The 25,556-nt window shown below is 37.4% G+C and overlaps 1 protein-coding gene across 2 annotated transcripts in view; it reads left to right on the plus strand.

Moving 5' to 3' along the window:
* Nucleotides 1–15,533, plus strand: part of slc4a4a (solute carrier family 4 member 4a) — a 69,976-nt gene extending 54,443 nt beyond the window's left edge. Inside the window, exons 20-27 of one of the 2 annotated variants that reach the window (XM_041999869.1) lie at nt 421–599; nt 1,918–1,990; nt 4,783–4,851; nt 5,085–5,258; nt 5,815–5,976; nt 8,091–8,184; nt 8,761–8,840; nt 13,633–15,533. In XM_041999869.1, coding sequence (XP_041855803.1) covers nt 421–599; nt 1,918–1,990; nt 4,783–4,851; nt 5,085–5,258; nt 5,815–5,976; nt 8,091–8,184; nt 8,761–8,804 — 795 coding nt within the window. In that variant the 3' untranslated portion in view covers nt 8,805–8,840; nt 13,633–15,533. The remainder of the gene's footprint in view (nt 1–420; nt 600–1,917; nt 1,991–4,782; nt 4,852–5,084; nt 5,259–5,814; nt 5,977–8,090; nt 8,185–8,760; nt 8,841–13,632) is intronic. The other variant, XM_041999870.1, reaches the window with a different exon arrangement.
* Nucleotides 15,534–25,556: the final 10,023 nt, after the last annotated feature.

The raw sequence follows: 25,556 nt of genomic DNA on the forward strand, positions 1-25,556 counted from the left end.
ATGAGACATGGTTTTTGTACATTTCCCATAAACTCCAGTCTGTACAGTCTCTACCTTCACACTGTAGTTAAATATCATTCTTCTCATGGGAGTGAGAGATGTGTCATAAGAGTGACTGTACATGGTTCAATTCTAAAAGCAACTACTTGTAATTTTCAGGGAGACACTGCTAAAGCTGGGTTATAGTTTCCTTTGATTTTTTGATTTTTAGAGTGTGGGGGTGGGTACTGTAAGATGTCAGTGGTGAATCATCACAGGAAACTCAGCATCAGAGGAGCTCTTTCTTCTGCTGAATTCATCTGCGTTGTACCTGATACATCAGAGCTGTTGAAGAGGATTTAAAGTCTGGCTGTATCTGCCTGCATATGGCCCAAGGCTGAGCGTACATGTGATCTCTGACCCTGTGTATTGTCCTTCCAGAAAGGGGCAGGTTACCATCTGGATCTGTTCTGGGTGGCTGTTCTGCTGGTGGTTTGCTCCTTCATGGGACTGCCGTGGTACGTGGCCGCCACAGTCATCTCCATCGCTCACATCGACAGTTTGAAGATGGAAACTGAAACATCGGCTCCAGGAGAGCAGCCCAAGTTCCTGGGTGTGAGGTGAGTTAGCCCATGTCACACTCATCACAAGTGGGGGTTGGATTAAGTCTGCATGTGGAATCAAGAAATGGGAAATACCAAACAAATTCTTCCTGGAAACGTTGCAGAAACTATACAGAATGACTGACGTGAGAGAGTTGCTTTCGCCCCTGTGCTGTAGTGCCACCTATGGGTGAGATGGAAACAAGGAGAGGACAGAATCACCTGAAAATCTGGCCTGCAGCAGCGTATTAGTAACAAGAATTTATATAGATGTTTCTGGTTTGAAAGCTGCACAAGATGGAAATAAAAGTTTAAAGCCAAATATGTTTTTTTTTAATTGTGTCTACAAATAGGCTACTGCAAGAATCGGTCACTTTATTCTGACTATACATCCAAGATTTAAGATTTATTTGCTATATGTATGCATACACTTGGAGTGGGTACGCTGAAATTATTTTACAGATTTAGAGTTTAAATAAAATACCAGAAGGAATTAAATAAAATAAATAACACTTATTTACATCATACTTCACATTAATTTTCACTAAAACCACATTAGTAGTTTGGAATAATTCTTGGCGTAAAAACAGACAAACAGCATTAAAAAAAGACAAAAAGAAAATTCTGGAAGTAATGCCATAAAGCCGATATGTTTATTTATTTTTTAGTAAATAAGCTGATTTGGTTTTGTGAGTTGATTTAAACTTGTAAAGTGTTTTCACAGCAGATTACTGTTGGATTATTAATCCTGGCTTGTCTGCTCATTACTTTCTCTCAAGCTTTAATTGGCAGCTTGACTTCAGATGCAAGTAAAGGGCTTTCCAGCCAGAAACCGCGTGAATCTTTCTTTATTAACTGTGTTTTAGGAAAGCCGTTTTCTTGTCATCCTCTGTAATTGTTAATGAATAATTCTGCCTGCACTCCATTAGTTTTTATTTAGCCAATCTTTAACCAGGAAATTCCAATTCAGATCAAGGAGTCCTGGAGTCCTAGTGACTCTAATTAAGTTGCATTATTCATATTATCAAAACATTAAGTCCTCATTTAGTTTCTTTACATGGCATAGTGTGAGTTTTTTCTGTTCTTGTTGTTGGAGGGTTCTTGTTCTGTTTTGTGTCCTCCGCCACCTCCTGATGTGTCAGCTGTAAGCTGAGCTAATAAACTCTTGTCCGGAAAAGACAGCAAAGTCACTCCAGCAACTCCAAACGTCCTGCAAACAGTGCTGTTGTTTTGCTTTAGGTGGATGGAAGAGTTTGACACCATCAGTACAGTTTATAGAAATCCAAATCATTGAGCTGTTTCCTCTGACAGTCCTTGTTTTTGTCTTGTTTTGCAGAGAGCAGAGGGTCACTGGTGTGTTTGTGTTCGTCCTGACAGGACTGTCTGTATTTATGGCTCCAATTTTAAAGGTAATTAATAAAACATTTGCCAGCTTTAACAGTTAAACTTATCGGGCCTCATCATCAACCGCTCTTATGACATTTTAATAAGGATTGTGCCATTCACAAAACAAATAAATTATATGTTGGATTAATTCTTAGCTCTTATGGACATTTGAGTGCAGACTTGTTTGAACAAAATCAGCATCTTCTGTTTTCCTGTGTTTGTCAGATTTTTAAAATAATCTTTGTAAATTTACATTTTGTTATTTCAAAATAAATAGGATATTGCAACTCATGATGTAATGTTACTATTTCCCTCAGTGGAAAGTTAATATTTTCTTTTGTTAATTTAATTTAAGAATAAGTCGCAGTCAAGATAGATTTTATTCCATTGCTGATCTTCCTAAAAGCAATAGATTCAACCGACTCCACACGTGTGCATTAAAGCACCCTCACCAGATCTGTTCCCTCATCTGCACGAATATCAATTCATAAATGTCCAAGTCACCTGTGACTCTCAGATCCAATTGAAAAATGTGTAATTTAATAATTAATAACATCACTGACAGACATTCAGACTCACCTGGAGCTTGTATTACTATTATCAGATGCACCCCCCGCTCCATCGGTGCTTTGCATCCTACAAGAAGCAGTTTGCTTTACAAACTATGGAAGGTACAGCAGGTTATGTAAAGAAAGCCACTGTAGCCACCGCACCGCAAGGATGTGCGTCCTCATGCGCTTATGAGTCCTGACAGCAGGCTACTGCCCAAGTAATTAATTACCTTTTTGTACAGAAAGCAGCTTTTTCTATGATTTGAATCTCAATGTGTTCGTTTATAACCAAGTTATCACTAAAATTAGGACAATCATCTTTCAAGGCATAATCTTATTGTTTTAAGGGCATTTTTTGGGTGTTTACCTACAAAGTAGGACTCCTTTCAGTTCATGGGAGACTGGCATTCACCAATTCAAAAGGAAAAATACAAAATATTGTGGTCTACGAACACATTTGTGATCTGACTGAATGTTTCCATATAAAATGTATTCATATTCTTCATAAGAAGATTCATATTGAAGAAGATATTGGTGAAACAGGCCAACTGTTCTTAGGCTTTGAGTCTGTCTTTTCTTTTGTTTGTCTGACCCTGACAAATCACATCAAATACAGCAGGAACAACCATAAAGTCACTTGATTAACTCTTAAAGATGTTTCTTGGAAAGTTTCAGAGATGACGCACACTAGCTGCAAATGTCTGAATTGTTTTAAGGTGGGTTTGAAATATACAATCTCTTACCTCTGAGACTTAAAGCTGCTTGTAAACCTGCTTAACTTGACATCTGGTGCTAAAGCTATTTGTTCTGGCATCCTGGTTGTGTTGTAAAATGGTTGGTTAATACTGTTATTGTGAAGAGGACCGCTTAAGCTTGGTAATTTAATTCAGATCAGTGGTGCACAAAAGTGTGAAGAACGTAAGCCTGTAAATAAATTAACAAGGCCTCATTAACCATTAACCTCCAGCTGCTAAGAGATTTGTCTCATTTAAAACTGCTGTGTTTGAGAAACTGCACAGCTGCTGAGAAAGGAAAATGCTTATTGATCTATTTGAATTGTTTAAAGGAGTTTAATTTTACATGAGTTCTTGTTATATTTAATTCTCAAAAAGATTATTGTATTAAAGTGAATTAAAGTGAGATTAAGATGGGCTTTGTTTAAAGTTAGGGATAAAACTTTTGTAATCTGTTCTGTTCTGTCAATAGAAGCTTGATTACTGAGTCAAACCTACTTTTTATATTTATAAAAAAACAAAAACCTGACAAAGTTGTACTTTTTTTGTATAAACCTAAATATCCTGCCTCATTTGACAACAATAATGATTGAAAATACAGAACCATATCGCAAAACGTACACTCACCAGCTACTTTATTAGGTCTACCGTCTACTGGGGTTGATCCTTTTTAAGAACTGCTTAAATTCTTGGTGTCTGGGATTTTACAAAGTGTTGGAAACATTTCTCAGAGGTTTTGCTCCATATTGACATGACAGCATCACACAGTTGCTGCAGATGTGTCGGCTGCATCCATGACCACAATTTCTGTTCCACCACATCCCAAAGCTGCTCTGTTGGACTGAGATCTGGTGACTGTGGAGGCCGTTGGAGTCCAGTGAACTCATTGTCATGTTCTAGAAAGCAGCTGGAGATGATCTGAGCTTTGTGACATGGTGCATTATCCTGCTGCAAGCAGCATCAGAAGATGCTACACAATATATACCTAGAAGTCAGGTAGGTTGTGGTGTTTAAACCATGCTCAGTTAGTACTAAAGAGCCCAGTGTGCTAAGAAATGTCCCACGCACTATTACACCACCAGTAACCTGAACCATTGATGCACAGCAGGATGGATCCATACTGTTTCAAGGTTGGACGTGTTCAGAGATGCTGTTCTGCAGACCTTGGTTGGAACCAGTCTGCCCATTCTCCTCTGACCTCTGACATCAACAAGACATTCTGGTCCAGACAACTGTTGCTCACTGGATATTTTCTCTTCTTCAGATCATTCTCTGTAAACCCTAGAGATGATTGTGTTCAAACTCCCTTACATCCCCTTTCTTCCTCGTTCTGATGCTCAGTTTTAACTTCAGAAAGTCATCTTGACTCTTTTGCTGGCATGTGATTGGCTAACTAGATATTTGTGTTAACAAGCAATTGACTTTTATTAGATGTACCTAATAAAGTGGCTGGTGGATGTATGACATTGTGGACTGTGACACACATGTTTACTGTATTATTGTAATGTATATTTCCTCTATTGAACCTAGTTTATCCCTATGCCTGTGCTGTATGGAGTCTTCCTTTATATGGGAGTGGCCTCTCTCAATGGAGTGCAGGTAATTTTATATTCTTGAAATATTTGTAATGGGGAGTGCAGATATTTTTATGTCAAATTGGTTCTGAAAGCACATTCCTGCATGGTGTGTTTAGATGCAGTTATGTTAATGGACAATGCTTATCGGTAAAGAGACTGAGAAACAGTGCAAACTAAGGCAGAGTTACTGCTACTGTGATGATTCATATCAGCCAAGTCCCCCCATCATGTGTTTGTTGTTCTTTGGGTGTCCAGTTCATGGATCGTCTCAAGCTGCTCCTGATGCCAGCTAAGCACCAGCCAGACCTGGTTTACCTGCGACACGTTCCTCTCAGGAAGGTCCACCTTTTCACCTTCTTGCAGATCCTCTGCTTGGCTCTGTTATGGATCCTCAAGTCCACCGTGGCTGCCATCATATTCCCTGTCATGGTAAGAGACTTAAAGTTTTTTTTAAGGTAAAAAGTTACCAGTATTTGTTGTTTAAGTGCTTAGTGTTTTGTTTTGATCAAATATGTGCATTTGCAGAATCAATTCATTCATTCATTCATTATCAATTCATTAGATCCTTCAAATTTTCCCAAACATGAAAAAAAATTAGACAAATTAGAAAAGCATAAACAAAGCATCACACACTCAAGCTCATTACAGCTAATTTACCAGTTAGACAGATTGATGCTTTGATGATCAAACTGATTTTCACATGACTGAGCATGGATAAAAACAGCTCAATTAAATTGGCTTAAAAATAACTTTGACTTGACTCCGTAATGTGGAGACGTTAAAATATTCCAGAGGATTATTTATCTGAACATGAAACTCCTCTCCATCATCTTTGCTATCAGAAAACTTCAGACAATTTTCAGTTACTGGTTATAGTATAAAACAGTTCAGTTTTACATTTCTTTTATTTGTTTATTTTATTATGATGCTTTGACATAAAGGAATAAAGGAAAAGCACCGTGAACACTGATTGTGATGTTTTCAGATCCTCGCTCTGGTTGCTGTGAGGAAAGCGATGGATTACATGTTCTCCCAGCATGACCTCAGCTTCCTGGACGATGTTATTCCAGAGAAGGACAAGAAGAAGAAAGAGGACGAGAAGAAGAAGAAGAAAAAGCGGGGCAGCATAGACAGCGATGCTGAAGATGTAAGTTGGAGAATACACTTAAATTAGCAGCCGTTTGCTGTATGTCTACCCCCACCCCCACCACCACCCCCACCATTACAGCCCATTCCCTGGTTCGTTAAGCTTGTCTAAACTTCCAGCCCTGCCCTGAAATTCCCAGTTCTCCTCCTTTGCAGCAGACAAAAAGCAGGATCAGGATCTCAGCACTTCTAGATTGTGAGGGAGGAAGTTTAATTTTTATTTATTTTAAAGATGGTCTTAAAGTTGTGTAAATATCAATTTAATCTACAATCATTTTCTCTTAAAATTCCTGTTATGACATATAAGCAGTAGGAGATAAAGTGATATCGGATCATTAACAAGGCGATGGCAAGTTTAACCTGCACAAAAGTTACTTTTTAAAACTTATAATCTTAAAATAAAAAGAAATGCGGTAAATAAATACTTCTTGACTTTAAACTTTTCATATTTATTCCATGAAACAATCACAATATGTTTGGAACGGCAGCGCTGCTGCTAACCGAGAGGAGTGAACGATTTGTGCTTTCACATCAGTCTCCATAAAACCGAAAACAGTGGTTAGATTCACTTTTATCAAAAGAAGAGTCGCCTGAGGAGTCTAAATGCTCAGTAATAGGCAAGGCAAGTTTATTTGTATACCTCGTTTCATGTACAAGACAATTCCAAGTGCTTTACATAAAGCCCATAAACCCCTAGACTGATGGGGATGTAACAGCACTAAAAGCATTAAAGTGGGAAGCAATGAAAAGTACATCAGTCAAAAGTTAGCATGCAGATTTCATGCATGAGAAAATAAATGTTTTTAACCTGGATTTAAATGTGTCTACGTTTGGTCAAAGTTTAATCTGCACTGGTAGTTTGTTCCACTTGTTTGCTGCATGACAGCTAAATGCTGCTTCTCCATGTTTAGTCTGGACTCTGGTCTGGACTCGGTGGCCTTTGTCCTTGCAGAGCCCTGCTAGATTTATATTATTATAAGTATAGCGACAGAGTTGCTAAGCTGGCAACAGTGCAAGTTACAGGGTTTTTCCATAAGTGCACAGGCGCATGTGCAGTCAGACATAAAGTTCACCACTTCAATTTAAAACTTGCACAAACATGCACGGGGTATTTTAAGCTTCGTTACATGGATTTAAGTTGTATGGAAGACATCATTGTGAGCTGCATGTGTGACATTTATGCAAGCAGGTTTTGTTGTATTTCTATGAAACTACCAATAAATTATAAACAGATTTAAGGAGTAGAAACAAATGTCAACAAAATCTCTAATGTGTGATGAAAACATCTGACAGTGTTTTAAAAACTGGCTCCCAGTATGAAAACAGTTTAGGTTGGAGCCTGAATCAATCTCGAAGTCAGAGAAGCAGGTGTAGATGTGCACCTCACACAGAATTCATCGAGGAAAATCAAACCTTAGACGAAGGCGTGCAGGACTTTAACTGTATTAAGCTGTTAGGAACACAGGTAGAAGGTGAATGTACCCCTTTCCACTGTCCTGCTGTCAACGATGTCACGAATTTCTCCTCTAACGCAGTTTTGATGGTCTTTATATTCATATTTCAGTAAAGGTTTTCTGATAACTTAACAATTAAAACAAAATACAACTATGTAGCCCTGGTTTACATATAACACTCCTTCATGCAGCTCTTTTCTTAACTTAAGTTGCAAGAGCATCAGATGATGGTGGTTAATGCTCATGGAGGATGATTTTATGGATGATGCAGGGTTTATAATCACAGTCTGGGGTGTTAAAAGTCCCATTATGCACAGTTAAGCAGTCCCTGTTGCATTAGCTTAACTTGAATGACCATAAGTTTGTGTATCTAATGCTCCCCTTATGAGTTTTGTAGTGAACTTGGTGGAGAATATATATTCTGCTAAACAGTGAGAAAATGATGGAGATGTTAAGCTGCTGCTGCTGTCAGCATCATCTCTCAGCTGCACTTAAATATATCTTGTTATCTCATATTGTCTCAAAAAGTATTAAGACCAGAGATCGAAGGTGAAGGAATCTATAGTTTTAGTAGGAGAATTTGAACACGTGTGTGATGATGGTTACTCACCGATACCGTTAGAGGTCCCATCTCAGAATGTGTTTCCTTTTCCCCCAACAGTCTGAATGTCCTTACAATGAGAAATCTCCCAGTATTAAAATCCCCATGGACATGATGGAGCAGGAGCCCTTCTTAGGTGATAAGGCCTCTGACAGTGAGTAGAACCAAACCACCTGGAGCAGTGGAGGGAAAATGACGTCTCGCTCCTTTTAAACTTTCATCTGACTCCTGCTCTGCTTCCTCAGTCGCTGTCTGATGACGTCCTCAGTCTTAAAGAGGCTTTGCCTTCTTGTTGTTTACTCACTGCTTTCTCTGCCAATGCATGGTATTAACAGTTTATCTCTTTACTCTCTCGTTCTTTTCTCCAAATTATGCATGAAATTTACTCACTGTCTGGAGTTACATTGTGTCCTAATTGTTATATATATATTTTTCTTTTCAGTTCCTGCTTGCTTGGCTTTTTTTTTTAAACAATTGCTTTAGTGTTTGTCTGAAGATATAATAAATAAATCTCTTTCCTCTGCTGTAATATTTATTAATCATTAACCTTTGCATTAAGTATAAGTGCTAAACATGCAGACTTTATACTAACAGTCAAATCAATATTGTACACAAGTCTGCAGATTGTCAGTCCACCTAAACTCTGGTAGAAACTAGTTTAAATCCTGTAAGCTGCAGGGCTGTGTGGATGTGACACTCGCTAATGGCTTCTTTTTCCTCTTTTCCACAGGAGACAAGCCCCATTCATTCCTTGAACGACACACATCGTGCTGAGCAGCTTCGCTACTATCAGGACAGCTACCTGTCCAGGTGAGAACTAAAGCTGACTGCAACCCTGATGGCTGGGGACTCGCATTGCAGCAAAACCAACTTTTTCTGCCACTGATTCCTTTTCACCTTTCTCCCCCCCTCTGACAGTGGCATCAGCGTCTGTTAAAGGTCACATGGCGAGCAAACATGTAATGCTAGTCTGATCTTTAAAGGTCACTTAGGCTAATTGCTGACCTATGGCTAACTGTATTGTTTTGAAGAAGAGGTAGGGACAGGCGCCATGCCAGCTCTGCTGTCTCCTCCCTCGTGGGGTTCTGTCTGTCCTTACAGCTTTGACTCCATCGGTCGAGGTTTACTGTAAAGAATGAGATGCACATCTCTTCTAGAAGACCTTCCCGGTGCTTGTACGTTACAAAATGATAAATTTGAGAAAAATAATTCTTAAGGACTGAACTCTGAATTCCTAACCACAGCAGGAGCCGCTGACATTACACGACAAACAAACACCATATAGATTTGTGTTAAAGTAAAGCTGACTTCATGGATTCCTCATCTGCATGTGCAAACAAACTGTGACTCAGCAGATTTGCATGGACATCTATTAGGACAGATGCACCTATCCGAGGGTGTCAAACTCACTTTAGTCCACATACAGCACAGTTTAATCCCAGGTGGGCCGGACCAGTAAGAAAACAACATATCAACCTATAACTGATGAAAACTTTCCATTTTCCCTTTATTTTAGGGCAAAGACGTACATTATCAAAATGTTTACATTTAGTGAACTTTCCTTTTACAAAACGTATTATAAACAACCTGAATTTATTTTCTTTTTTCTTTTTTTAGTGTAGCGAGTTTTTTTAGTTAGATATTTTTAAATCTATTTTTATTTATTTTATTTGAGATGTTTTTAGATGAGAGATTTGACAAAGTGTGTGTACATTTTTTATATATTCGTATAGAAATATAAAAATTAAACTTCCCATTGAAAAATATTATGTTTTATTATGCATATTAAATTTGATTTATATTTATTATTTATTTTTCTATATTTATTACAACCTACAAATCACAATGGATCAACAAAATTAGAAAACATTTAATCACATTTATCTGAAACTAAATATAAATATATATATTACATTATAATTAGAGAAACTTGTCAAGATCTAGATCTAAATTTCCACATCTGTGTAATAATGCTAACCTCCTGAAATGACTCACCTCATAAAACAAACTGATCTATTAAGTAATAAATGTATAAAAGACATAACAAGTGAACCCCTTTGCCTTGTAAATGGCGCGTGTGAAAATCCTTAGTAGATTAGCAGTTTGTGAAATACTCAGACCAACAACCACGCCATGTTCAAAGTCACTTGAATCCCCTTTCTTCCTCCTTCTGGAGCTCAGATATCTTGATCATGTCTACATGCCTAAATGCAAGTTGCTGCAATGTGATTGGCTGATTAACTGTTAATAGGCAATTGAACAAGTGAGTGGCCACAGAGTTTATGTATATACATTTTGGGAATCAGTGCTTCATGGATGGGAGCTATTAGAAAGACAGTCAGTGTTTTGGGGGCAAATATTGGAATTAAAGGTTATGATGCTCAGGAAGAGATTATATTTGTCCATCATGCCACCGGCCTCTCACAGTGACCCGAAGCCACGGGTCATTTTGTTCCTACATGCTGCCACATCTGTTCCATCCCTGTTGTACGTCAGAGTTTGGGTCAGTCTGTGGCAGCATTTGATCACAGGACATTTGTAAATAGTTAATGAACCTGTTTTCCCCACTTTTTTTCTGAAATGTCATTTATGTTTTTCCTTTGATCAATGCAATTTTTTGGAATTTTTAATTGTCTGTGTCCAGCGGCTTGGGGGAACAAAGCAAACAAAACAAAACCACAAAAGAAAAAAAATATTTTTTTTAATAATCTTTCTTTAAAAGTTATTGGAACAAGTGCCCACTGGGATTGGGTATAAATTGTAGACAGTTTAAAATTAATCTTGTTCCACTAAGACTAAAGCCAAATTACTTTAAACTTAACTGACCTTAGATACCATCAGAGATCATCAGTCCTATTTCTTAGCTGCACTGAAATACCATACTAAGTTAGGCAGACATGAAATCGGTCACTAAGGCCCCGTTTACCCCCCTACCCAAATAAAAAAATAAAATGCAAACGGTTAGTTGAGTTTTGGCCTCTCATTTCCATGGTAACTGAGTTTTGGGTGGATGAAACGTGAACTGGAATCTTTTGGCGACGATGACATCTGTCACGTCATCTTGCATTTGCACACTTAGGCCCTGTTTACACCTGTAAAGAGCACGACAACAACAATGGCGGACCTCCTTGATCTATTTGTCCAGATGAATCTTTTAAAATGATTTTGTCTCTTAAAGGTAAACCTGCTTTTTTGTGCAACATTTATGCTGCACAAAAACATTTATGCTGCGCAAAGAGTCATAGATTACATGCTCTGGATAACCAATACACCCTTATACAAGTAGTATTTATGCGTTTGGGTCTATTGAGGATGTGGTGCACATGTGGGGTGTGATGTTGTAAAGTTTTACTGCCCACTACAGGACTGACATGTACACTACATCTTCCTATTTACATTTTCCATCTATATGGAGGTAATTTTCCATTCCGCTGTTGTGAAAATGCAATTAATTTTAAATATGCAAGAGGGAAAATTTGGAGGTTTGCATGGTAACGTTGTGCAAACAGAGCCTTAAAGTTATTTGGAATAAAAAAAATAATGCTAATTATTAAATCATCATTTAAGTTTTTAAGGAGAAAATGCCAGTGAATTTCTCATTCTGGCTTCTAAACTGAATATTTCTACTTTCTGATAGTTTTGGGTTTGTTTTATCTGACAGACATTTTAACAAATGATTGATAATGAAAACAGTGGCAGGAATTTTAAACTGAATCCATGGTTAAAAAATGTGATGCAAAACGGTTTCATCTAAATGGAATTTTGAACAATCTCTGCCATTAAATGTTATCATTACCAAGCTCTCATACACCAGCTTAGTGTCTATATTGGCTACTGCTTTATGGAGTCATCTGTCCCCTCCTGGACGCTGAAGGCGGTTTCTGTGGGAAGCTGTTTTCAGAGCTCAGACAGGGATTTCACAGAACAGACACAGGAAATCATTTAGTCTGATTAATTTCAGAAAGCACTGAACTCACCGTCATTCTTGGTTATTTTGTGATATTCAGTTAGATTATTTTAAAAATTGGATTTTATTTTTTTTCTATTTTGACGTTTAGCTTCTAAATAAACCTGCTTATCTAAGAGAAATATTATTTACTTTTAATTTTTCAATATTATTTACTTTATTTTGCCATCCTTATTACTACAGTAACTCACTGAATAATAATAATAAAAAAAAGTAAATGTATTGATGTCTGATTTTTCAGTCTCACAGCAATGACTTAAAACAAATACTATGGTCTCAGAAATGTAATCATACTCAGTTAGCCACAGGAGGTCTCTATTAATGTCTTAGGAAATTAAAAGTCTTTTCTTCCTCTCTCTGTTAGCAGAGAAGTTTAGCAACACTTGAGAATTTGGGTTGCTATGGCTAGTTAGCTTAGCCGCAAAGCCTAGCTTAGTTTAGCATAGCGGTTTTAGAAAGTTGAAAAAGCTCTGACTCTGTCCAAAGAATGACCAAAACCTATATTCATTCTACAAAGATGCAAACATATCATTGTACGGCGTTACAAACATAGACTTTTAATTTAACCCTTTATTGTTCTGTTCAAATGCTTGGTTTAGTCAATTTTAACAACTAGCCCATATCTAATCTTGTGGAAGTAAACCTGCATAGCCATTTTTACTTTTACTTGTTTAGCTATATAGGCTTAATGAAACAAATATGTACAATTTTATGTCATTTTTTCACACTTTTAATCTAAGTCTGTCCTTGTAAATAATTGGTCTTAAAAATGCTTGGCCTTTCTCTGTGTGGATTTTACAGGATTAATCTGTTATTATGAAAAACAAAACCTGCTATTATCTACTCTTTTCAAAGGCCCTAGGTTTTTATTTATTTTTACTGAGACATAATTCTTATTAACGTAAGAAAGTAGAGAAAAATAGGAATACTTTTCAACACCAACATATCAAAAACTAATTGTCTTAATACTTAATACCACAACATTAAACCTCCTGGCTAATAGTAGCCTACTACTATCCTCTGTTCATTTAGTTTGAGCAATGAGGAGAATCTAAAGTAGAAAGCTATTAAATAAAACTGAACAAATTTTCTTTTATTTTGGTAGAATAAATAATAAAAAAAAAACCTGTCAAGAATTCTGTGCCTAAATAATTAGTTCGTTCGTTCATTATTTATAAACCACTTAGTCCAGATCAAGCTAGCGGGGAAGTTGGAGCCTATCCCAGCAATTAGCAGGCGAGAAGTAGGGTACACCCTGGACCAGTCGCCAGTCCATCGCAGGCCTGAATAATTAATATACATATAAACATTATTTATTACACTTCAGCTTTTGTGCAGATGAGGGATTTCTATGTAGAAGATGTAGAGGGATTTTGTTTGTTATAATACTTGAAAAAAATAAAATGCTGGAAGTGTCAGGACAAGCTAAAGTTTTTCCAAAAGTGGGATTTGAGAGGAGGGAATTTTTCTTGCTTGTAAACTAATTTAAATCTTTTTCTGATTGTCCAAACTCCGACTGCTCTGTACTGCAGCTGGGAAAAGGACTACCATTAAGAACTACAAACATAAACACTATGAAGCTCTGTAATGCTGTCTGTCCACATGTCCTAACAACTCATGTTTCTTAATTTACAGCCCCGAGATGAGCCCGTTGAAGTCTGTGCCTCAGATTAGAATAGACATGGACCCAGACGACGATAACACCTTCTACTGGAGGAGCAGAGGATCTGAGACGTCTCTGTAGAGGACCGAACCCCCGTCAGGAAACCTGCATCTCTCTGATTTTTTACTATATAATAACTCTTAACACCTTCCATGACTTTGTTTTTAATAAGAGGGGCCTAAAAAAAAGGGAAGACAACAATTTTTTTAAAGATAATAACATTGTTTCTCAGTATTTCGGCCTTCACCCTCTTATTTGAGTCATTTTCTCACCGCTCCACAGTGAACAGTTTCTATTCCTCCTCACTACTCGTCTATGCAACTGCTCCCTCCTCTTGCTGGTCAAAGGTAAACGCTGCAACGCTCTGACCATGCATGGAGTGCACTCTCTGCCCTTTTTATACAAACTCCCACACATATAAATATATATATAATCTGTCTGATTTTTATATAAACCGAATTACTCCAATAACATTTTCCTGTAGCAGGAAACTCTGTTTTTATAGTTCTACCTCTTCTTTTAGATTCAGTGCTCATCATGAACAAATGCAACATGTTGATTCTCGACAGGGTTTTGATATCTTTTCTCTGTCCTTGCATAGGGTTGAAATAAAGAGACATGGTGTATTATAGCTTGTGAAGGAAATTAAATAGAAATATGAGTTAATTAACAATTAACAGCACATTTTTGTGTGCGGATGTGGTAAATACTTTTATCATCACTTATTGATGCAGTTTTGATTGCTTCACCTCTTTCTAACTGAATCTTTCACACATTCACTTCAAAGCTTTTGTTACTTTTTAAATTAAATTGTTTTTTTCTCTCCTTTTTTTTAAAATAATTATATGTATATGTTGGTAACGTTTTCTGTGTCTATTATATTTGTGGGTAGAAAACTGATCTCATCTGATTTTCCTCAGCCAAACTTTAACTCTAACTAGGAATGCATATCATGTAATTGCTTGTGCTGCACAAACTACTTAACCTAAGTGGCTTATCAGAGGTTGATCCAGACTGAAATTGTTACGGTAACATGTTAAAATAAAAGGATTACTAGGCGGGGATCAGTGGGACAGCTTCAGTTTGCAGCAGGTTTAGGTTTGGTTCCTGTTGGATTTTCTCAAATATACATTAAATGATGTATTTGGATATTCATTTGATACTCAGATGCCACTTGTACAGTGGAATTGGTTAGAAACAGATTGCACATTAAACCCAAATTTGGTTACTTTGGTTCTTAAGTCATCCATGCAGCTCAAAATGGAAACACAATTCCTCTATTTCTAACCAGTGCAAACTACTGTAATAGCTTTCTAAATAGATTTTCTCGCACTTTTGTTGCTGCATTAAACAGATGTCACTTTACAGCCAGCATTCAGAGAAGACATGACTTTCGAGCTCAGTGTACATATGGCATATGAGTGCAAAATGTACCTATTTAGAAAAAAATAAGAATTAGCAAGATTTAGAGCTCTAATTGCTAAATCTCAGTCTTCTAAAATATTTGCTTAGCGTTTTGTCTACACAGAGCAGCCAGCGAGTCCACAGTCAACGAACAAAGCCTCTTAAATCTGACTACCTTTGGCCAGTATTTAGAGATAATTCTTGTTTAAATGCAACTGATTATTTTTCCTTTAATGTAGGCATCTTTCTGTTAACGCAAACATTAATTAATGTTAAAGGAATTAAGCAAACAAGGGATTAAGCAAAAAAGTGCTGGGGCTCCGAACAGAAAACCATCCACTGCCCATGTTTCATGTGATTTCTCTGCAGCAGAAGTGGAAAGCGGAAAGTTATGCACAGAAACAGCACAAGCAGGAAATTCAACAAGCTGAAATAAACTGAAATTATCCTTAAAATACAGATGAACAAATAGTCCAAACTCCACTGAAGCACTTTTCTCACTTTGCGTGTTTTATTTGAAACTGGAAGTCCTGTCTGTCTACATTGAAGTGTGATAACTGAGCCGCCCTTCTCCTTTGTTAATTGTGTACATGACGGTATGCTGGCTCAAACCAAAATGCATCATACCATCGCAGTCTTTTGTGTTTGGTTCGATTCCTGTCGGCTGGTTGGACGACATCATCCTCTTCAGCCGTCAGCAGGAGCGAGTTGAAACCAGCCAGACTTGATGCCTGGGAATTTCAAGTGTCGCAATATGTAAGCAACGAAATCTGCAACGTGAAATGAAAACTTGTTCATTTTAGACATTGGAAAACTGATTTTTTTTTTGTTTTTGTTTTGATTAACTTATGTGATTTTTTTAGGACAGATAAAATGGTTTATTTTAGAATTTATATTTTTCAAATGAAATGTATATTGAAAATAAACAATTATCAAACACTGATGCTGTGTTGCTCTTTCTGCATGTGGAAGCAAAAAAGGGAATTAACTGATTGTAAGGTTTACATGCACACAAGTTCATCAACTTATATTTCCTACACACAACTGATCATTATAAATGATGTTTGGGTTTTTGGCAGTTTAATTAATGATGTAAATACTTAAATAAGTACATTGCAGACCCAACAAAAAGACAAAAAATTGTCATAAATTGCTCAAAACCAAAGTTTAAAGTAAGTTTTGAATAAGTACTGGTACACACGTTGAGGAAGCACCTTGTTTGTACGGAGTTTGATCTGCCTTCAGAACTGCCTTAATTGTTTGTGTCACAGATTCAACAAGGTGTTGGAAACATTCCTCAGAGGTTTTGCTCCATATTGACAGCAGTAGCCATCAGAAGAAGCTACACTGTGGTCAAAAAGGGATGGACATGGTCAGCAACAATACTCAGGTAGGCTGCTGGTTAAACCAGGCCACGTTGGTACTAAGGGGCCCAAAGCGGGCCAAGAAAATGTCCCCCACACCATTACACCACCAGCACAAGCCTGAATGGTTGATGCTAGACAGGATGGAGCCATGTTTTCATGTTGTTAACATGTTGTTAACATGTTGTTAATGTTCTTTGGGTTACTGGGGAAATTCTTTATCCACATCCTGGCTAGTCAGAGCTCCTTGGGCAGAATGAGGAGGAACTTCTCAGTATTTATGAATGACCAGAGAATGAAGCTTCTTCAACAGACACCTCTCATAACTGTTGATATAATGGCTCCCTCTAGTGAGAGTTAAGATGTATGACAGACTTCTATCTATCTATCTATCTATCTATCTATCTATCTATCTATCTATCTATCTATCTATCTATCTATCTATCTATCTATCTATCTATCTATCTATCTATCTATCTATCTATCTATCTATCTATCTGTCTATCTGTCTGTCTGTCTGTCTGTCTGTATATATATATATATATATATATATATGTATGTATATGTGTGTGTGTGTGTGTGTGTGTGTGTGTGTGTGTGTATAGTAATTAATTCTTTATTTTGCCTGTCTGTCTGTCTATCTAAAAGCTAAACCAGATGATAATAATAAGCTAAATAATATAAATTTAATAAAAAAAATATAATTGATTAGAATTGAGCATTATTCGTCATTTATTATCACCCTCCCCAAATATTGAAAACAACAGTACCAGAATAATTAGTACAACAATAATTAGTGAATGAAGAAAGAAGTATAACCAGCTAATCTTTGGGATCAACAGACAAATTATTAACGTTGAGTTAAAAGCAGATCAAAAGGGGAGCTCTTAAGTTTGCTTTTTAAAAGTTAACAAAGTTTCTCCAGAATAGAAATGACCACACTAAATGACCAGTATTAACCTCAGTATGATGCTCACTGATGCTCCTTTCAGTACTTCAACCAATCAGGTTGCAGGCTTCTTCAACAATGAGAGAAAATCTGCAGCAGTTATTTCAATGTCCTTCCAACCAGAAAAGAAAAAAGAAAAAACAAAAAACAGGAAGCATCCAGATTAAAGCCATTTATTTCACCTTTCTCTATAATCAGGAGTGATTTAGCTCATTAGCTGATAAATAGAGATCAGATAAAAACTTGCTTTTGTGGCAGCTCAGCCAAGCTGAACAAAGAGCTGGAGACGTGAAATGGCTTTTTGTTTCCATTAGAGGGCTATCTTGAGCTGTGGGTGAGATGACGTGTCTATGTGTGTATGCTTGTGTCTTTCTGAGGACCAACAGGGTGCATTCAGGTGGGAAAGCATTAGTGATTCTAATTTGACATGAGGCCACTTCATCTATACCGACTTAATTAGCTGAGTTAGACCGGCAAAAACAGTTTAGAGTGTCATGAAATTACCTGAATGGGCTCAAGAATACAAATGAGAGGCTGGCATTATTATTTTCTCCCCTTTCCACCTCCCCATACACAGTCTGTCATGAGTAACACAGTTAAATTACCCTGCTTTGTTGTGGTTTAACCCTTTGAGACCTAGTACAACAGATGCCTGAAGGACAGCTGTTGTTCAGGTAAGAGAGAGTGGAAGTGGAGGAAGTTTAGAGTTCTCAGCCTTGATGCTTGAAACATCTATCTGCAAAGTGAGATATTTCATCTTGTCACTTCTGTCTAACACAACTGACGGGATGGGTAGAACTTGTAACCATGGCGATGGAAAACATGAAGGAAAAGCAGCCCTGGTTGTCTTTAGCTGTACCTGTGCAGTCAGACTGAAATCATCCCAATAAAATACAAAAACACTGATTTGTGGAAGACAAACTTGACTCCGGTCTTTTCTGAGAAGGTGGCATGATGGACATCAATTAAGACAAAACAAACAAATTGCTTCGAAAGTAGAAATATTAAGAAAACCAAGTCCAGCTCCAGTTAGGGTGTTTCTGTCAGTTATTTAGAAAAACTGGCTTTTCAAAGATGGAGTACAGACTAGGTTGTTTTCCAGTAAGCCATGGAAGGCAAGTTAAAGCTTTAGAAAAGGGAGAGAAAGGGAAATATTCTGTTCTCACATTGAAAAAGGCTGCTTATACTCATACTATTGTTCTAATCTTAAACAAATATTAGATATTTGTTCTATAAAGGAATATTTGCAAGATGTTCAGCCAGATGTGATTTGAAAAAGTAATGATGGACTCCACCTCTCCCCCTGTAGCAGCTGGGACAGGCCCCAGCTGTCCACAAACCAAAATTGGATTAAACGGTGAGAAATGAGAGGATGAATAGAGTATTGCAGGGATTTATTTTGTTTGGTAGCCTCCTTGATAAATTTGACATCCTTTGTGAGCCTTTGTCTGAAGATCTGTGCGGATTCTGGAAAGCTGTTTTTCATTTCATCACGTATAGAGCTGACATCAAAGCGAAATGAAGTGACATCAAAAGTCCAGTTAGATATCAGTGATGAGACTGTTACGCTGCTTTCCTGCAAGGACTTTCATTTTGGCTTATTACCATGAGACTGTTATGTAATAGATCTTTACCCTCAGAGTGGTTTTTGTTAAGATTATATCCTTGAGTTGCTTTAAAGAACTGCCTTCTTTAACTTAAAATATGTTATATTGTTCATATTAGTCAAATTCTCTCCCAAAAATATGTTGCAGTTATCATCAGGTTGTTCCAGAACTTGTTAAAAACTTTTAACCAAATTCAAAATGCTGCACTGAATGAGTTTTGATGACCACAGTTCTTCAAATTCAATTTCTCTTTACTGGCTCCAGATGAAACGTTCTTCTCCTCAGATATAAAGCTGGTAATGACCAAGCTCCATCATATCTTAAAGACCTAAGAGTTAAGTCTTTCCCCATAAGAGCACTTTGCTCCCTGAGTGCGGCTCCCAGAGTTTCTAAAAGTAGAATGGGAGGTAAAGCCTTCAGTTATCAGGCCCCTCACTATGGAGCTGGCTCCCAGCATAAGGTCAGTAATTACATACCCTCCATCTTTAAGATTAGAGTTCAAACTTGAACTCTAAAGTTGGAGACTTCACTTAAACTTTTTATTTACATACACTTTACATGGATATCAAGATGTCAACTTGCACGTTTAGTCAAATCTTCATCGCTGTTTTAAAGAGAAGCTGAGAAACTATGACATGAGTGACTGGACATTTATAAAAAGCTAAAAGCTCATAAATCCAAAAAAGGGCTTCTGCAGTTACATCATCTCATGAAGACTCCTAAGGAAAAAAACAAAAAACCAAAAGGTAGAATAAGAAGTTTATAAACTTTTGTTGTCAGACAGATGAGAAAAAGTTTTTTTGTTATACATCCGTAGTCTTCCTCAGAAGGGTCACGGGATGTTACTAGGACGTGTCTTATCAGCTGTGAAATCAGCTGTTTTTGAAGTCTTTTGGAAGATCAGGGAATGACCACGCCCCTTGCCGTCTGGCACCCTGCGTAGAACTGCTTCCCAGGTGTGGGATAAGGTGTACAATCCCTCATCCCTGTTGATGCTCCTCGGGACCTGCTTCCTGATCCCGATGGCTTCCCTGATCCAGCGATGGGGCTTGCTGCTTTCTGAGAGGATGACCTTGGCCTCTGTTCAGTTCATGATGTGATTTTCCATCTTGCAGACATCCGTAATGGCTGAGTTTTGGTCCTGTTTTTTCTGTGTTTTCTTTTGCCGTTGCTGCTGTTTTAGTTTTCTTTGGGTACATGATTTTTTTGGATGGACTAGAAGCCATCTCAGAGTGGTGTATGGTTTTACTGAAGTATGTGGTATTTTCTCATTATTCTTTGTCTGTGTTCTGTAGTGCCTCTTATGCCTGGAAGTACGCCCAGGCACATGTTTTTTGTTTTCTGTGTTCTTCTTATTCCTTCTTCCTCCCTGCTGCTGAGTCTGACTGCTTCCCTTACCTTCTCTATGGCCCATCGTGTGTATTGGCAGTTTAACAGCTCAGTTTTTAAGTGCTGCTCTTCCTCCTCTCTGTCCATTGGGTTTGTGATTATGGTAGTGATTTGTGTGTGGTTGGATGTTCTGAAGACCTTAACAGATACTGATCCGTGTGTGTGGGTTTTCTGAATATTTTAATACTTCACCATCATCATGTCCAGATTTGTTTATTTCTTCTTCATGTGTAAATTTGATGTTTCCTGTGTGCTCCGTTCGGTTCAGATGTTTGGTGAGTGTAGAGTTCCATCCTTTTCTCCCTTTAATCTATCAATTTTCTTCAACATGCCGTCCCCGTACCTTTTCCTTTTTCCAGAAAATGATGTTGCCGTGTATTGGTGCTGTTTTTATGTCTCTGGCCTCTAGGTAAAAACCACTCATGATCAGTAAAAGAACATATGTTTAAGAAGGTATCCTTCACGGCTCCACTGCAATTAATCACATTTCCGTTTCTCCATGAGCAGAGACAACAGCTTAATGATACGGTCCATATTTATAGAGTTTATATTTATCCATGCGTAGGACTTCCTCCTTCCACTGTTTAGTATTCTCCTTTTACATAAAATGTGTTTAGTGGCTCATTTTCTGCAGATAACTCCTCTTCTGTAACTCCACAGATGAAATACGACAGGTCTCATAAATGAATAAATGAGTTGTTGTTGGATTATGATTTTATTAATTAATTCTTTGTAAAAAGGCCTGTTTACGGTGTGAAATCAGCAAACAGCTATTGTGATGAATCAGTTTTTGAATTTATGATTCAATGATCATTTTGTTTGAGCGCCTACATTGATGTGGAAGATGTTTGTTCTCAGTCCAGCCAGGTGTGTAATTTTATAAATTTTTTAAAAGTTTTTTTTTACCTGTTTATTCATCTGAGCTGTTCAAGTTGGTTCAGTGAAATCATCTTCCTAGTCTTGATGTGTTACCAACTACCCTGTTCAAAGATGTCCTTGGTTCCTGTGTCCTTACTATAAATAACTCATCCCGGGTGTCTGGTCATGTTCCTCTTTATTTTAGGAATGTTGTGATTCACTCCAAAACAAACAAACAAAAATAAAAGAAAAACAAGCTTGATCCCTCTTTTTTTTTTTTAGCAGCTACAGACCTATTTCAAAACGACCTTTTTACTGTTAAGATTTTAGAAAAGTTTGTGGGCAAACTGCTTCCAGCAGTCCTTGAAGAACACAACATCTTTGATAAGTTCCAGTCTGGTTTCTGCAGGGCTCATTCAGCTGAATCCTTCTTAGAGTGTGTAATGACATCCAGATGCAGAGCGTTGCTGGAGAGTGCTGTGTACTGACAATCATCACATCATGCAGGAAAGGTTGAAACACTAAATTGGTAAATCAGGACTGGCATTAAAATAATTTTCCTCTTATTTATCTAGACGATAATTTTCTGTGGCTGCTGCTAATTTCGGATCTTTGGCCTCGTCCTTTGCGTGTGGTGTGCCACAGGGGTCTGTTTTAGGGCCTTTTTTATCCTTTTAATATTTGCTTCCTGATTCTTTTATCGAGGTACTGAAGGCTTTTGCTGTGGAAGCACCAAAGCTGTGGAACAGCTGCCTTCAAACATAAAACAGGCCTCCTTGCTGCCTGTTTTTAAAATACTCTCTGAATTTAGAGATATACCTGTTTTGTAAATGATTTGTTGTTGTTTTATTCTTTAGCACTTTGATCAACAGTGTTGTGTTTAATGTGCTCTAAAATAAATTGGTTTGGATGTCTCTTATCACTGCTGTGCACATGATATTCAGCCTTATCTATCTTTTAAACCCCAGGATGTTTTTAAATTAAAGATCTTCCTCAAGTGCTTAGAGTCTGTCAAGTGTTGGATGGCTGAAATTTTCCTACAATTTAATGATAAAAAAAATTAAATCTGTGTCTTTGCCCCTGATGGTTTTCTACCAAACATAATAGTCCTTTGGTCCACTCGCCTCCCATATAAAACCCTCAGTCAGGAACCTGGGGGTAACGCTTTTGACATCCATGTTAAATCCTCGGTTAGTTCTTGTTTTTATCATTTTTTCAAATATTGCTAAGCTAAGCCCTATTATGTCATTTTCCGAGCTGAAAATGATCATACATGCTTTTATAACTTCATGTCTGGACTATTGTAACTCTGTTTTAACTTGGCTCAGTAAGAAATCCCTAGAACGTCTTCAAGTTGAGCAGAAAGCTGCCGCAAGACTCCTCACTAACTCTTCAAAATACTCACATCACCCAGTTGTTAGCTCAGCTACCTCTGCTGCTAATCCACTACTGAGTACACTACAAAATTCTGGTTTCAACACGATGAACTCTGCATAGTCAAGCACACATTATATCAGTGAACTTTTACAGCCATTTGTCCCAAGCAGATCCCTGAGGTCATGTGATCATGTTCTGCTAGCTGTGCAGCATACTGGTTAAAACCAAAGGTGACAGCAGTAGCTCTGGAACTCGCTTTCTCTAGACCTGAGATCTGTGGACTCAGTGATATCTTTTAATAAGCAGCTAAAAAACTTATCCTTGTGGATTTTATTGTAAAAGAGTTTGTAATTTAAGCGCTACAGAAAACCATGTGTTACTTACTTAATTACTTACTAAAATAATTTAATGTGCTTGTTTGTGTTTCCGTGTGTAATGAATGTTAATCAGTCAGAAAACATCTTATTCTCCTCTGTTCTCTGTTCTCTGACTTCGGATGCACAGCTTCACAGATTCCTGAAGACTTAATATCCAACAGCTGCTGACAAATTTGGGAAGGAGAGGCTGCGCTGGGGCCTTGTGTTTACAAGCAGAAAACCTGAAAATAATAGCTTAACATGCTAATAAACCTGTGCTAAAATCTATACTGCTGGCAAAAAGTGAAAGAGAAAGATAAATGTCCTAACCTTGTTGGAGGCCCATTTAATCTCAGCTTTAACTTTTATCTTGACTATGGTTAAGCTGAGAAAGCTTGAACATAACAAAACCTAATGATTTTTTATATAATTTTTGTTTTCATATAGAGTTGTTGTCACCTGAATTAACTTATATCCTTTCAACTTATAGCCAAATAAATAGATTTAAATATTAAATTGGATATATTGTAAAATTCCAGCAGGGATTTAACTTTATTAACCATTTAAAATTCATGTCAAGTAAAAGCTGAAATGAATGAACCATACTCAGTTAAATAAAATCATGTGAACAATTTGTTAAATGTCATGGTCTACATGAAAAGACTCTTTATTGAACAATTGCCATGAGCTTTAATGCTCTTGTGATTGTGTCCTTTTTCTTTTGCCCACACTTAACTCAGAGTGAGCATATACTCAATAATGACTGAACAAACTGCTCTGGAGCCTCAAACTTCGAGTTAGCGTTTGGTGCAATCTCTTCAGTTTTATAACAATAATACATCTTTTAAAACTTCCCAAATGGCCTTGGAAGAATATAAAGTATGTGACCTTCTTGTTGAATCCATCAAATAAAACTTCTACTTCCTGAGTGTTAGACTGTGTTCTGAAGTCAGTGAAGGAACATATGTTTAAAAAGGTACCCTTCACTGCTCCACTGCAATTAATCACATTTCCATTTCTCCATGAGCAGAGACAACAGCTTAATGATACGGTCCATATTTATGGAGTTTATATTTATTTCATGCGTAGGACTTCCTCCTTCCACTGTTTAGTATTCTCCTTTTACATAAAATGTGTTTAGTGGCTCATTTTCTGCAGATAACTCCTCTCCTGTAACTCCACAGATGAAATATGCTTCCTAACCATTAAAGCCCCAATTACAGGTCTCATAAATGAATAAATGAGTTGTTGTTGGATTATGATTTTATTCATTAATTCTTTGTAAAAAGGCCTGTTTACGGTGTGAAATCAGCAAACAGTTATTGTGATGAATCACTTATTGATTGAATTTATGATTCAATGATCATTTTGTTTAAGCTTCTGTGTTTTCTAGTTTGAACATCAAATCCTGTTGCAAGTTTGGAAGAATAAAAACCATTTTGCTCGAAGAACCTTCTCCCGTCTGTCTCTTTGCAGAGTCAAATGGCTGAATTCCCTCATCAGCACGTCATTCAGCTCTGCAAAGGCCTGGTAACGAGCCATTTATTTGATTCAGGTGTATTGTAAAAAAGTTAATAAACTAGGCATTGCACTGCGTCTCCAGAGGACGGCAGTGTAGGCTGCATTGCTAGTGGCTGTTCAATAAGAGACAAATAAAAGAACTTTACACAAACTTCAGGGAGGAGCAACACAACAACTGTGGTGGAAATCCACTATATGGAAGTAAAGGGAGCTCTTCTTCAGGAATAAATTTAATAACTAGGAAGATGCTGGCTCCAACCAGAAACAGCTGGTAAGTCATGCCCATTTAAGCTTTTCAGTTCTTTTCATTTCCCTGAATGTGCACTGAGTCTTCCCTAAAACATGAAAACATCTTCTCAATTGATCATGTGCATTTTTATGCACATTAGTATTTGTTTATTCAGTTCTGCTGCCAACCAATTTTTCTTGTTCAATTCTAAATGCAAATAAAAAAAAAAGCAATGGAAATCCGACCAGAGGCTCCTAATTCAAACAGTCAGGCAATTCATTCTCTTGGTTATGTGGTGGATTGGTTTCTAAGAATGTCTCTGGTCAGAGAGTCTAGCTGAAAGGAGAAGAAGTCCCTCCACGTTGAACTGCCTAATGTGCAACCTGACAGTTTCAGTACTCCTGACAATGAAAGAAAATCCAAGGTTTTCTTGGATCTCTTTGACTTTCATTCAGGACTGCTGGAAGACTTTGGGAAAGTACTTCAGTAGCTGTGCGGAAATCTATACAAAGTTCAGGATGGTGTTCAGTGCTTATAAAGACTAACAAAGAAAATTTTAACCAGGTTTGGTTTGGATCAGGGACATCCAAAATGCTTGGGTTCAGCTAAAAAGTCTTTAAACCTTACTAACGTGATCAAAACAGCTCGGAATTGTGACATATTTAACTTGATAAAATGCATGCTGTGGGACTGAGATGACATTGTAGTTTGCCAGCTCACCTGTGAAGAAATCACTGTTTCTGTTCTCTTTGTCAAACTACCCACTGTGTCTGCATTTCATCTCTTCAGTAAGACTCAAACCTTTGTTCAGTTTTGTCTTCCAAGCTGTTCCTGTGATGGTG

The sequence above is a fragment of the Melanotaenia boesemani genome, chromosome 11, assembly GCF_017639745.1.
Source record: "Melanotaenia boesemani isolate fMelBoe1 chromosome 11, fMelBoe1.pri, whole genome shotgun sequence".
NCBI classification, from domain to species: Eukaryota; Metazoa; Chordata; class Actinopteri; order Atheriniformes; family Melanotaeniidae; genus Melanotaenia; species Melanotaenia boesemani.